Raw genomic sequence first — 15,551 nt, 5'->3', positions numbered from 1 at the left:
TTTTAAAACATTTTCCCTTAAATGTCAAATAAATAAAAATAAACTCATTTTGCTAACTGCTGGTTTCACTACCGCTTAGCTTAAAGGCAAGCGTTCTGAGTATGGATTAAATTCTGAATATAATGTATATGTGTCAAAGTCTTGGGTTGCAACTATTGAAGATCCGTCCTCAAGGGTAATATTATACAGTTTCCTTACTCAGTTTTAAATAATATTTAATAAGAAAATAAACTACCACTAACACTACTAATGCTACTGCGCTAGTACTGCTGTTAGTAATAAAAACTTATTGGATATACGTTTACGTATATTATGTATCCACTTACATAATTACGCTTAGTGGCGATTGATATGCGATACACTGCTTAAAGTATTATATGAAATTATACACATATGTATCTATATACATATATATGTATATAGATATGTATATATATATATGTATATAGATATGTTTATAGATATGTATATAGATATGTATATTGTTATTTTAACAGAACCTTGGACTGCTTTTTGGATTTCGTATTATGTACACATACAAACATATTTACACCTAAGTAAAACTATACTAAACAATATACACATATATACATGTTTACTTGAAACCCTTGTTTTAACGAATCGTTTCAAAAGTCATTTCTGACGGGCGTGTATGCGGCCGCAGTTAGTTAGTTCTTCATTTTTTAATGAAAAAAAAGAATTTTTTACAAAAACAGCTCATACATTGGTTGAGCCAAATATAGATTATTATTAGTTACGTAGATGTAAACAAAACTCACGCTCGCATTATTGTTCTCTAAACTTAAATTAATGGAAATATTTGCAGGGAAGAAGCAGGAATTTTTTTTTGGTATTTACATACCTACATAGATATATAAATTTAATAATAAAACGTAAAATTTAATAAAAAATCGAATGAAACTTTTTTGTTCTTGTGTCTTTAAGTTATAAAGAACAATACGAACTATCAAGGCCATACACTAATAACATATAAAATAAATACATTCACAACAACGTCAACAATTAAAACAGCAAACCACTAACATAACTTAAGAGCAATGGCAGCAGTAGCAGAGCAACAAATGGTAAAATTGTAGGTACGGCAGTAGTCGCTGGCTGACATTAAATAAATAGTATGTGTATAGATGTGCATGAACATGTTTACTACGTTAGACGCGGACCTAGAATAAAAATATACATGCAAATGTTTACAAACATTCACACATCTAAGCGTTCATGTGCGTGCATGTATATTCATCTAAGAGCATTTGTTTTCATATTTTATTATGTTTGGCACTCTTTTATATACATTATACCCACATGTACCTACTTAATGACTGACTGACTTAGTAACTGACCTTCGCGCGGTCACTATAATGCAGTCAGACGGGCGCACCATAGATATATTATTTCATTTACACAAACATACTAACAAATTACACATACTCTATATAGTTTTGTTATTGTTATTGCCTTCTCTGTCTAGCTTATGAGATTATGTTTCTGTTATTGATCGAAGGTTATGCTATGTGTAAATATTTTATTTGATATTCTAAATTAATGATGGCACACACTAGAGAGCGAGAAAGAGATAGATAGAAAATGGCAGAAAGAGATAGAGATGATTGTAAAAAGGTAAAAGAGATATGAACTTACAGGTAACCCAACGCCAGTACGTGTGCTTTTGTATGCATGCAAATTCATGTAATTTATCAGTAGACACTGCAGACAACCTTAAAAGCGTTCAAGGAAGCTTTTGTTAAACATTTTGACATAAGCTTGCGTATGTACAAGTGTAAGCATGTTTTTTGCACTTTACAAGTAACAAGTGGATACTGCAGACAGTAGCATATGCGATTCTTTGGTTCTTAAAATGGCCATCAAAAGCACTTGCAAACTAATTCTAAGCTAAGAGAACGGCTTTTCTTTACTTTCATAAAAGCAATGGCTTTTTCTCGGAGAAATTTTGTCTCAAAAAATAAAAATAATAATCTTTTGTCCACAGGGAATTCCTTCATTAATTAATTAATTCACTCATTCGTTTTTTGTGGAAAGAGATGATGCGGATTCTACAACAAATATAAAACTTCAGTTGAACTCCTGCTCAAGAAACTCGCGTTTATCCCTGGCATAAAGACAAAAGTGTTCAACAACAAATGGCCAACACATAGTTCGTCAAGTTGCTTATAACTAACTGGGAACAACAGAATGTGAATGAAAACCTTTACGTTTCAAAAACGAAATGAAGTTGAAAAGATTATTAGCACTCATTTCCTACCCTGTCACAGTCACAAGTTTTAAATAGAAAGTTTTCTAAAGAATATAAAACGTTGACTACGCGAAAGAAGACTTGGATCATATCGCAAAGCTTTTGGTTAATTGTGAACAAAGCAGCTTGTTGCACGGGACTAGTGCGCACTAAGGACTCAGATAGCTGTGAGATTTTGAATTATATTTTATGATTTTTTAAAATTTGACACGTGTTTATTTTTAAACTGACTCAGCTTTTAAAGCCCTGTCCATGGACAGACTAGATTGATATATGCGAAATTCTAATTGGAATATATGGCCAAAGCTTTACTTCTCAACTTAGAATTGGCGTAGGGCTCATCCCCCTTTTTTTATATCGAGATCGAGCACTTGGGGAGAGTCCAATACAGGTATAGTACGATGATGATCGGAAAGAAATGAAGAAAAAAACGAAAATGTAGGAAATGGTCGCAGTGTAATGTTACAGCTTGACCGACCGACCTCTCACTACAGCGACGACCAAGTATTGTCAAGACGAACGCAGATTACCGACTTGGCAGTTGCGATTGGCTTATTGGCTGTAGACTATCTGGTAGGTATTAGGAGTCACATGGCTGCTTTAATAAATACATTGTAAGTAAAGACAGACAGTACTTGGAGAAAAAACGGGCTTAAAACCATTTTTGGATGCCTAGCGTTTCCAAGCTGTAATAATGTTAATAATCGATCTTGATTTTTAATACTGATCGGAAATAACTAAATCGGCTCAAAATGTTACATCGATGCAGGAAATGCGCATTTTATGAAATCACCAATGAAAATGCACAAAAGTTGAACAAAGCATAAGGGGTTTTCTTTAATTTTTTCGATCGTTAGAATCCCAAGTAGCAGTGGGACATAACTACTTCGATTCAGAATGAAAGTTTAGAAAAAGCGATCAAAGTTATCAGCCTTCGTTTTTATACATTGTACTACTTGTGGTGCAAGGGTATAGTAAGCTAGCACGAATTTACGCAATATCCAGAAGAACTTAAAAATAGATCTACTATTATACGTATCGATTCAAAATCATTTTCTAACTCGATTTAAGCTCGTCTCTTGAGCAGACTGTCTGGTTTACTTGTCTTTAACCTATCGGTACCAATTTTTGGGATATTTTGCTGCAACCGGCACCGTACACCGGCATGTTTTGGCCTAAAGATCGAAGCTGCTAAAAATCATAGAGAACGGACCACTTTGTCGATCACTTTGAAATTATAATTTCATTTAAATGTTAATGATCCGCTTGTTATAAATTATTGTAGTTATATATTGTTGTAATAAAATTAGTAGGTAGATATTTAATAGCCGACGATAACTTCTGGAATTTGCTTATATTATTCGCTTTAAGAACTTGTTGTTACTTGTTTAACACATTCTGATCTTTGCTGTCAGTTCGATTCAAAAATTTACTTCTAAATATTAATTTGCATTATATTTTAATGCTATGACGCGAAACTTCATTGTAATCTTTAAATTAGTTAAGCTATGTACGAGAATCTATTTTAAAGTTTAAATTTTTATTTACCCATTAGCGTAAACATAATTAAGAAACAAAAAGAATCCGTAGTAGTTGTAAGGAAGGACATAATTGAGACAATAAATATTAATTTTAATGTTTTAAAAGAAGAAGAAAATAATGCCTTAAAGCTTACGACGAATCTTTGAGTAGTTTTTAAATGCTAATATCATATTTTTTTCCATCCCTCGCATTTATAGTTTTTATTTATCTACCGCCAGCCGCTTAAATTATACAAAAGTGACCGTGGATCTGAATTGTTGAAGGCCTAAATGTCTTCGTGGATCTGAATGGTTAAGACTCAATGGTTAAGGTTAAGATGGCCTAAGACGAAATCTGGATCTGAACGGTTAAGTGTCTAAATCGTGATCGTGGATCTGAACTGTTAAGAACCTAAAAGTGATCGCGGAGCAGAATGGTTAAGCAACAAAAAGTGAAGTGCGTATATTGTGCCTATACCATATGTAAGGGGGAATCTAACAACGATATGATTGCCTTGTACGACAATAAGCCTTGCAAGAACTGCAATGAATTATAAATAGCAAAAAAAATATCTCGTCGTTAAGTAATTGATAAACAAATTCTTAGAAAAACAAGCTCAACCCGAGTTTTTAGTTCGATAAGTTGAATTTCTCTTTTTGTTTTGTTGTTTTTTTGTTTGCAAATACCTTACTTTGTATAGTGGGTATGTTGCGATAATAGATGATTTAGCATCAATTCAGTTGCTGGTTTAGTTTTAAGTTTCCTGTGGTTTGCGATTACGGGTTTTCTTGTAAAATGTCTTTTTTTTTTTGGTTTTTTTATTACAACATATCTTTCCCGACAGGAGTATAAATTTACTTATCGTTTCCCACACTTTGCAAACTTTTTTTCTCTATTGCTTTTGTATCCCAATTGTTTGCATGAATTATCCAAATTTATGCCAAATTTATACAAAGATTAACCAAAAAAAAAAAAAAAAAACTAATTCATTGAATTTGTTTAAAGATATCAAGCAAAAAAGAAGCCCCGAAAAGAAACTAGAGACTTATGGTAGACATAAAAGATTAAGTACCGCCAAAATATGTATCTCAGTAGGAAAGAGGGTAAAAAAAAATAAAAAATGGAATTAAAGTGTAACAAATTGTGATAGTAGCCTTTTAACCCAAATACAACTTAAATAAAAAGGTTTTTTTTTGTTTCCAGTTCAGATATGAAAATTTCGTAATAAATTAGAAAATAGTTCAAAATCTAAACCTAACACACCTAACCTAAACCTAACAAGTGCGATTAGTAGAGCAAAGTATGACAAGAGCGGTATAAGAAACAAAGTAAAATATGACAAGATCTTCGTATTGAAAGAAGAGAATTCTCCTTAAGGACGCTTGTTCAAATACTTGTCCCGAATTAAGCAAGTATTTGTGCAATTGATGAACTATAATAACGTTTAAAAGATTTGTATTGAATTTGTATAAGATTTTCGCCATAAGCTGGTTAATTGCAATCATGTAAGTGAAGTTTTCAGTTTCTGAAAACAGGCGTGAATAAATTTCAATTAATATCGATTAAACATAAAATTGCCAACATGGGCTTCTTACTCATCCACTTGTGTCCAAGCATTTAGTAGAATTCAATAAGAGTAAAGCTGTAGAGGCCACTTTCCATATAGCTAACCAAAGTTCGGGAACAAGAGAAAACGTCCACGAGCTCGTACGAAATATGGGCTGAGAAGATTTTTTAACATAAAAGGAACGGAGTGTGAACGAATTGGCAATAGGGATCAATCCAGTACACTCAGAATGTCAGTAAGGGAATGGTAAAGTGCAAAACAGAAACGTGGCTTGGAAAGCTACTTAAATCTTGCTAACAGAGCGTATTTGTTATTTTTGTATTGTGATTCTTCAAAAGCAGCAAAAACTATAACATCTAAGGAACCGGCAGATATGGAACTTTAGAGAGGAGCCAAGCAGAGCAGATAATTGAATGTCTACATTTGTTTTCTTTCATCGCTCAGACGATGTTCCGTTTGCGCGCAATACATTGACGGTTAGAAAGAAGTGGCGAAAGAGACAGGGCTTATTATGCCTTTATCGACTCGCTCGCACTCGCTAAAGAAGTACCACCAAATATGCTCGCTGAGCTTTTGGTGGGATTTCGTCCCGCGGACATTGACTTGTTAGTCGTAATTTTTATCCAATCTCTATCCACCTTACCCCTAAAAACTAAACATACGGATCGGCGAATCTAAAGAGTGTTTGTCTTCGAGGACAGTTTGCCTAGAAAAGATATTAATTTCAATATTAATTGAGGTGAGGAGAAGTTTTCAAAATGCTTGAGAGAAAGTAGCAACTGGGAAACTTACGACTTGGTTTAAGCTCGATAAAGTAACGTGCAGTATTAAATTTATAATAATTTAGGATGTAGAAGGAGTCCACAAAGAACTCTTTATCGTAGATTATCTAGCTCTCTAGAGGGCGTTATTTAGTGTAAAAATTTCAATCTTTCAACGAATTTAAACCGTTATTGACAATGGCTGATGCGTCACTGTTTATCTGCCTACCTGAGAATGAAGTCGGATGGATTGAGCAGTAGTAATTTGGCGTTTTAAGAAGCCTTCTTAAAAGAAGATCTTTGAACCGATTCATTTTCTATTGCAAAAATTAATAATGAAGCCAGATTTGCTAAATGTAGCATATACATGTTTAGTTCAAGATTCTAGGCTTTAACAATGTTAACAAGGGGCAGATGAGTAGATACGAAATTAATAAACTTAACTTAGTTAACGTCAAATCTCACGACTTTTGTATGTGTGTTTTATGGGAGAGGGAGCACTTTTCGGCCCTGCAGCCTTGAAAAAAACCTAGTAATTAGATGTAAGCTCGTAGATTAGGTTATGAAATCCTCATCTGGGATCGTAATGCATCCTTCTATATACCATTAATTTAGAGTGATTTCATCCTGCGGAGGTTAGGCAATTCCAGGTACGCAGCAAGTGCACGGAGAGAAAAGCCAATCTGTACCACTGAGTGTAGATTCTCAGATTATTTCATAAAATCCTCATGCTAGTTGCTGGATGGAGAATTAAATAAAAGTTGTAGCTAACAAATCGGTGTTCCCGCGGTTGACGTATCATATATTATGGCCATGGATCGTACTTGATCGTAGCTATAGTACTTGCTCAGCCAGCAAAGACATAATATTAACCAATTGAGGACGCACCCACAAGCCTTCCTTTCGGCCACCACCGTAATATACCATGGAATTCTATACGAAAGAAAAGCGTAATGCTTTCTTTTATACCTCGTCAATACTATAGAGCCTTTGATTTATTTACAGTTGTTCGAATGTCACTGTCACAAAAACTTTCTTTCTCGACCGATTAATTTATCTAGAGTTCTCCAAAGTCACCTGAAATTTAAAGTCATTTGCCAAACAACTCTAGGGACCTTACACTTACCCAGCGATATTCAATGTCTAGGCGAAGGTGATAGATTGCTTAATAAGTATAAATAAACATAACATCGTTTTTCAATTGAGCGTTAGTATTTCCATTCTCAATTTGTTTCAATAGTGTTCTGCTATTTTATGTACAATTGTTTCGCGTACGTCAACTTCAGTAGAAGAGTAACTCACGTAGATAAAATAGATGAAATTTGCATTTATTTCTTTTGTTATATGGAAAAAGTCCGATAACAACCAATTTGAAGCAAATAAAAGAAGTAATGGACTCACAAGTGGTACAAAGTATGTTAAGTTTATGCGGATATATCCAACACCAAGCCAGATTTTAGATTAACTCAGCTTTTATTATACCGATTGATTCAAAATCACTTTCTGAATTTATCTGAGTTTGTCAGCGTCTGTCCATCTTGTTTTCTTGTGTTTGACGCGCGGGTCGCAATTTTTGAGATATTTTGATGAAATTTGCTATATCGATGTGTTTTGGACTAAGGTATTGAAAGTAGTTTTAATCGAACAATTTTTTCGACCACTTCCCATACAACGCCTTATCTTGAAAAGTCGTTATGTGAGTAACTGCATATTGGTGTAGGATATATAATGATAGACCGCGGCCTACTGTAACTGTACTGTACTGTGCTTATAATTGCACTCATTTATTAAATAAGTATTTAGGTTATAATCAGTAGTAATGAGGCAAAAGCAATAAACGATACGGTCTGAACTATTAAACATATGGTCGTTACAATTTTAGTTTGTGTAGATAACAACAACTTGTAGTAAACTTAATGCACTTCATTATATACATAAATGAATTGACGTGAAGTGTTTATTTTATTGTTATATAAAATTTGTAGGCACAAATGTGTCGTTCTTCAATTTTCTTTTTATTTTTTTTTGATACACAATTCCTTTTGTTTTCATGTATACTCAGGTGTATATTTATAAACATATAAATTTGTGTGTGTGTGTGTGTGTATGTGTCTTTACGGGTATGTGTAGGCTCGTTTATGCATATTATCATTACTGATAGCTTTTAGATGCTTAATTTGTAATTAGCTCAATTTGTGTTTATCTTAAATCGAAACAAGTGTCTATATTGTTGTTGCATTGTTTATCAACCGCTTATTTGTATTGTAAAGGAAATAACAAATAAATCTTCATTCATTTATTGATTTTTTAATTGTTTTCCTATATTGTCTATTGTATTTTCACCTAATTAAGCCAAGTCAGAAAATCTTTTTTTTTTCTCTCTCTCTTTGAATCCTTCTCCCCTTGCTCAGGTATGTAGAAATAACTGCTGATATTTAAAACATTTATTCATATATAAAAACAAAGAAATAAAAAATTGATGCAAATATTATTCCTCTTTTGCAGTCGCTTTATAACTAAGTATTAATTCCAAACAAAAAATTAAAAAAAAAAAAAAACAGGAAAGATGTTATCAATACTTTGGCACGTGATAGCTTCTTAAAAGATCGCTATGACTTTGACTGAAGCAAGTTTTTAAAAAAAAGGAAAAAAAAAAACATACGCTCTGGAAGGGAATATGTTATACTTAGCATATCAAACATAAATATATTATAGGTTTGAGAGTTGATTGAATAAAATTACTCTTGCTCCGATTCTACAGAAATCGTTTTTATTACAAGTCAGTTTTAATTCAGTTTCCTTGATAGATCATATGTTAGAGTGGTTTCTCTATGACTCAGATCTTTGTAGGGAGTTTTTTCGGTAAGATTTTCTATTTCTTTCTCATATATATGTTTTTAGGCTAGACATCGGCTTCGAATGATAAGTTACCTAGTCTTCGGCTAATTGTGATCTACGGCCATGTACCAAAAGGACATATACAAAATCTTCAGTTTCGGTCTTTTTAAATGTTTCCGTTTTTTATTTTAGATATGCAAAGTCATCTTGATCCTTCTAGTACAAAACAAGATAAAAATCGCTAGGCAAGCGTAACTATTGGCCAACTATTAAATACCCTGCATCATGAATACTATTGAAGCTTAAGACAGTAAAGCTATAACGAAAGCAACGAAAATTGAACTTTATTGTCATGCAAAAGAATGCTTTTTCGAAAAAAACTTTATAGAACAATTGTACCGGCCTATCTAAATTTTCCCCGAGTTTTTTATCCTGTTTTTAACCGAGATATCTTAAAAATCGCAAATGTTTTTCCAAAAGTCTAATACGAGGTGTGGTAGTGAACATGGTCCAATTTGAACAATTTTCAAGAGCATAAATTCTTGAGACCCACAAAAAAATTCATCAATGTGCCAAACGTCGTCAAAATATCTCAAAAAGTGCGATTCGTAGTTTCAAACAACCTGGCAAGAAGGAACACCAGACAAACAGACAGAAGAACTGATGGACGCACGGACCGATGTCCGGATAGATCTTATCCGAGTGACTATATGATTCTGAATCGACAACTATAATACAAAAAAAAATTAGTTTTGAATCCTGTGGTAGCACAGGATATAAGAAGAAAATAAAAGTATATTTGCATAAAAATTTCGGTTTTTGTGTCATATTTTACACATTTGCAAGGTTAGCAAACATCTCATAATGCTAAAAGTAACACATCGAAATATAGCTTCAAGTTGCTAATATTCGTCTCTAAATATTATATAATTAAACTATTATATATACTCGTATAAAAATATTTATTTTTTTAGACCTTTAGGAAAAGCTGGAAGAATTACAGAACATTACATAACACCTGTAACAGTCAAATATGATAAGGTACATAATAAAGGAAATTTAAACTTTTTAAGGTGTTAAACTGTGTAATAATCAACTAATCGAGATGTTTTAATTTAGTATTTATCACATGTTTAGCTGCAAACGTCCGTCTAGTTTGAAAAAAAATCAAACAGACCTAACACATAGAAATTAACTTAAGTTCCACAATGTCGTATTTGTGATTGTTAAGTCATGAAATTGTCACTAAACCATTTCGGTATTTGCAAAAATCTTTTATTAATAAAACTTCCTCTAAAGATAACACTTGATTTTGTTGGCAACTATCGCAGCTTCTTAGGTGGAAAAAACTTGATAGAAAAAATTAAATCTTTTCTATAAGTGTTTTAAATTTTTGTTTTTCTTGCCTACCAAGGGCCTATTTCAACTAAACAGGAACTGAAAAAATTCTTATTTAAAATACTCTAGAGAACTGCAAATGATTTTTAACGTAAAACAATATTACATCACACCTTGAACTTTCTCCCAATTGAAAGTGAAGTTATCGTACGCCTTTTTTAAGATATTTCTCTTGTTAACTACAAATAAAATGTATATCCAGGTGACCAGATAACTGATCATATATTCTATATAAGGTAAAATTTTGTATTGCATTATTGTTCTCAATTTTTTAACCAGAGAAATAAATGCTAAGACTAAAGTCTGAAATCACTAGTGCCTAATGACTAGAGGCTTTATTGAAAACTCTACCGCACTTGAGATTTGAACTCACGACCATTGAGTTCTTAGTCGAGATTCTTTGCCTACCCCATCCAATTAGGCGGATAAATTCGATTTAGGAGCACTGCACTGTTCTATGAAACACTGGAAATACTACTGAGCATTATTCGACCATAGCCTTGAAAATACCGGTTCAACCGTAACACGTTGTCTGCTGTATGCACACACTAACGCTTTTCATCGAACTTCACGCAAAGACCGTGAGCGTACATTTCTGTGTGCCGATAACAATTCAGTTTGTCTGACATAAGTAAGGTCTACACCTCCACTCAAAACTTCTCGTTAGGTAAGGGAATGATTCGATGGCATGGTCGACTAAAATTCCGAATACTATCTGATGAAACTAGTTACATATGGAATTTTAAATAGAATGGCATATGAATCTAAGGCAGTAACTTGCAAAATACAATAAGTGAAATAATTGGCACCATTTCTCAATAAGTGATTTAACATTTATGTTGACACCTTTTATAATAATTTAGATTTAGCAAAATATCTTTATAGTCTGAAAACCAGAATCTGTGGTACCGTCAGGATAAACCTAACCTGGGCTAACACCTATCATACTAAAATAGATAAAATTGAATGTAAATGACTGTAAAGAGAAGTACTCCTGGACATGTGGAACCCCAAAAAACAAAATCAAAAAGTCACGATGATTTCAACAATCTATAAAGGTTTTGATCCGGTCGCAGAGAAATTTTTTTTGGGAACATAAGAGGTAGGTAATGTGATTAAGAAAAAAACACTTTAATGCCCGAAAGTAGTAAGTACTGAGTAACAATATTCCAAAAACAAAAAACTAATTTGTGATATATAAATCGAGACGTATGATTGACACATTTCCTATCAATATCAGGAAATTAATAACAAGTATACTTAAATATAATCAATAAACTCTTTATGCGCTCGCTTACCTTCTCATTGTTGGACTCCAACCAATTTGCCGATTTCATAAGAATGCTCGGATCGACGTAAAAAACAAAAAAAAAAATAAATAGAAAAATCTTGCAATTTACTTCAAAGCTAAAAACGCACAATTTTTTTTTATTTAATTTTTTCAAAAATATTTCAGACACTTCAGAGTTATTCTTGTTGTTGTTGTTGCTAGTACTGTTGCTGTTATTTTCGTTTAGCATATGTTAAAAATTTGTTTTTATTGGCATTAGACGCAAACACCTCTTTAAGAAACCACTTGATGTTAAAATGAGAAATGAATCACAAAACGCGAAAAATATTTAAAACAATGAAATTTATTTAGATATAGTAGAAAGAACATAAAAAAAATATATATATGTACTCGACGTTTGTGTTGATCTTTTCTTAATCGCGGAATTGGTTAACATATGGCAATAATGGTGAGGCCGTCTGTAGCATTTTTTTTTTTTGGAAGCTTTTATAGCTACTTTATACTTTTTGTTTTTTTTTGTTAGCGATCTTAATATATACCTCTTTTATATTAAAACCTTTTTATACAAAAACTAAACAGAAAAAAAAAGAAAAATAAAGACGCAGAATTGAAATTGTCATAACTTTATATATATATACGTAGATATAGACATACATACATACATACATGCAAACACACACACACACAAACACGTGTATATGTATATATATGTAAACATGAGCACATATACCTACATATTCATGCGATTCTATGCGACATGTACATATTGTATACAATTCTATTGAATTCTTTTTTATTTAAAAACAAATAGACTTACAGACACACACACACACCCACACACACACACCCACACACACACAAACGCACAAATCCACTATTTATTTATTTACTTTTTTTTATATAGATTTTTTGCAAAGCAAAAACTAATTTCTTTACTAAAAAGATTTTTAATAAAAATTTTATTGATAGTGTTTCGTTAAATAGAAATTTTATTCAAGAAAATGTTACCAATTCACAGAATCAACAGCATTAACGTACGTAGCTAGAGAGTGAAACTCTTAAGTGGAATTAAGTAGAAAAATCAAAACGATTCTTTTTTCTTGTTATTTTTTTTTTAGTCCGCCGTGAAATCTTAGACACTATTGTACGCGGTCACACTCGTTGAACGACTGGTGTATATGGTACCCCAAGCTGCACCAGTTCACTTAATTGAGTGTGCATTCACTAGCCAAACATGCCAAACAATTCACACAACCCACCCAAGATACAACATTAGCAACCTAACACGCTATAGCTTGCTGCTAGTTGACTGATTGGCTTCTTCCTCCCTCCATATCCCTTACATCTGAACGTTATTCATAAACTCTTGATGGCGCATAACATGCAATCCCTATTTGTCTTACTTACTCACTTATTCATTCATTCATCGCTTGCTCACATATACATGCATAAAAATCTTTCACTTAAATTGTACCATACAAAAAGTAAAAAGCTTTTTATCGATAATATGTTTAGAGTTCGACTCAAATAAAAGTTTTCTCATTAGTTGTGTTCATAACGGCAACGACAATAACAACAGCAATTGAATGCAAAGCTTTTCATTTGAGTTTATAATAAATTCGCTTTATTAAATTTTTTTTTTCGTTTTTGTCTTTTTATTATTATTATTATTTAATTTTTCCACCTTTCATTATTAGTTTTTTTCACAATACTCGTATTATTATTTTTATAGTTTTCCTTTACAATTCTACCAAGTAAAGAAAAAAAAACACACGCACATGCACACACAAATATTATCTACATACGCGAAAGTTTTATAATTTGCTTGTAAATCATCTCAACAAATTACCCTACGAAACTTACTACTATGCGACACGCGTTATACACCTGTATTTGTACCTTTATGTTTAAGTTCTTTTTGTTGTTATATTTTAACATTTCTACCATCATAGCGCTGTCTCCGCTAACATTCACAATAATTGCTACGTCTGCGCAAACGCTTATTATTTTTGTCGTTGCTCGTTTGCTCGTCTAAGCACTTTCAGTTAGAAAAACCAAAGCAAAAAATTCGGATTTTCTTTAATTAATTTAACTTGAAGAAAAATAAAAATTTTTATGGTTTTGTAAACATCAACGTAGTGCGGATTGAACTTCTTTCGTAATTTTGTTACTGGATGTGTTCAAGTCAGCGGGACAAATGGTTGGGAGAAAATTGAATAAATCATATATATAAAAACTATTAAGAGTAAAAATTGAAGATTTTTTCGATATAACCATAAATTTTCCTTCATCTATCGATGATTAATTCTTTCTCCCAATAGCGCACCTAACCTAAAAACAGCGTAAAACCTGTCCGAGCAGGCTTGCAGGAGTTGATAACTAAAACTTTGTTTTCCTGAACAGCTGAATAGCAAACCTCAGCCTTCATCAGTGTAAGTAATCTTATTTCCTTTATAAGATCACAGAACGTAAAAATATAGATTTAGCCGTGTTCGGCAATCCATCTGCCTTTCTCATCATCCCCCCTTCCAGGAGAGTAACACTTTGAGTCAGGAAACTGTACAATCAACTGTTACAAATAGGTAATGAAAGTGAGAATGAAATAAATAATCAAGTAAGTAACGTAGAAAGAAATGACCACGAATAAAATTTGAGAATAGTTTTAATTATATTACAAGTGTGACGATAACAGCTTATAACTTAAGTAACTTAGTTTAATTTAGCATTGGTGGTTGAGCCCCAGTTTAAATTTCTCTGCCAAATTGATCCCAGTGAACTAACAGTTTTTGTGCTCTAAGGTTTAACACTTTTGCTTATTTTACTTTTTTTTTTAAACTATGAACGAACCATTTTTATGTTCGCTATCAAAGAGTTAAATTTTCTCATCCGATTTTTCGCTTTAGTAATTTTGCGGCGCATACACGAACGATTGCCTAAAATTCAGAATAAAGGTAGGCAAGTTCATTCACCACAAGCATTAACTTGATAAACTTGATACAAAAAACTAAAATCTAGCGCATAAGTTCATGGCTATATTAATGGTTAAATGTGAAAGAAAGATGAGTAAAGGTGAAGATATTATGAGTTGCTTGCACTGGAATCGTGTCCTTCGCCTTCCACTATACAGAAATCATTTAGCGCTTATAGAGTTGCCCATTCTTGAAAAACGACGAGTTATGCTTGATGTATCATGTGTTTACAAACTGCTGACTGGCTTATCTGATTCCGGGTACTTGTTATCTAAAATATACTTATACTTATATATGTTCCACTGTGAATGTCTAGGTATGTCCGAATATTTATAACAAATTATTACAGAACAAACTGTGGTAACAACGACTTTGTCCCTACGTTGTGAACACAATATAATGAGATTTACAACTTGATCGACTTTAGCGAAAGTCCAAAATTGTTAAACAATTGAACATACTATAATGCAAGGTCCGTTTGAGAATCAGTCCAACCCTGGTGCTTTCAAGTTTAGCGGTTTTTCAACTTTTATGTTCACGGATAAATTTATTATGTCGGCAATGTTTCACTATATGATACTTATATTGATTGAAATGCACTTTGTAACTAATAAATAATAATAAGCTTTAATAGATATTAGTGAATTTAAGCACGATTACCTGTGAAAATTTATAAAAGCTAATATTTCTATTTAGTCTATTTAGCAACAAGCTTACGGTGAATATTAAACAGTAGTCGATCTTTCTTCCTGGCTTTATCAACGGGATTCTTCATTTATTTTTATAAGAAAATGCAAAATTGGTGCATTGTTCCTCTTATATAGGAGCGGGCCGAAAATGAGAACTGATGCAATCTAAGTTTGCCAAATTCAGTTTTCTTATTAACAATTTTATTATTCTTCAACTACTTTCGTCATAAAGTATTGAATACTTGACT

At 32.4% G+C, this 15,551-nt stretch overlaps 1 protein-coding gene across 3 annotated transcripts in view; it reads right to left on the bottom strand.

Annotated features, from left to right (window-relative positions):
* LOC119642241 (terminal nucleotidyltransferase 5C-like) overlaps positions 1-15,551 on the bottom strand; it is a 182,239-nt gene that overhangs the window by 78,467 nt on the left and 88,221 nt on the right. The window contains exon 1 of one of the 3 annotated variants that reach the window (XM_038041305.1): positions 11,653-12,142. The exons of the other annotated variants lie outside the window; for them this stretch is intronic. Coding sequence (XP_037897233.1) covers positions 11,653-11,874 — 222 coding nt within the window. The 5' untranslated portion in view covers positions 11,875-12,142. Of the gene's footprint in view, positions 1-11,652; positions 12,143-15,551 lie in introns of those variants that run through there. 3 annotated transcript variants of the gene reach the window in all.

The sequence above is a fragment of the Glossina fuscipes genome, unplaced genomic scaffold (assembly GCF_014805625.2).
Source record: "Glossina fuscipes isolate IAEA_lab_2018 unplaced genomic scaffold, Yale_Gfus_2 221, whole genome shotgun sequence".
Taxonomy (NCBI): Eukaryota; Metazoa; Arthropoda; class Insecta; order Diptera; family Glossinidae; genus Glossina; species Glossina fuscipes.
This window is presented reverse-complemented; position numbering and strand designations above follow the sequence as displayed.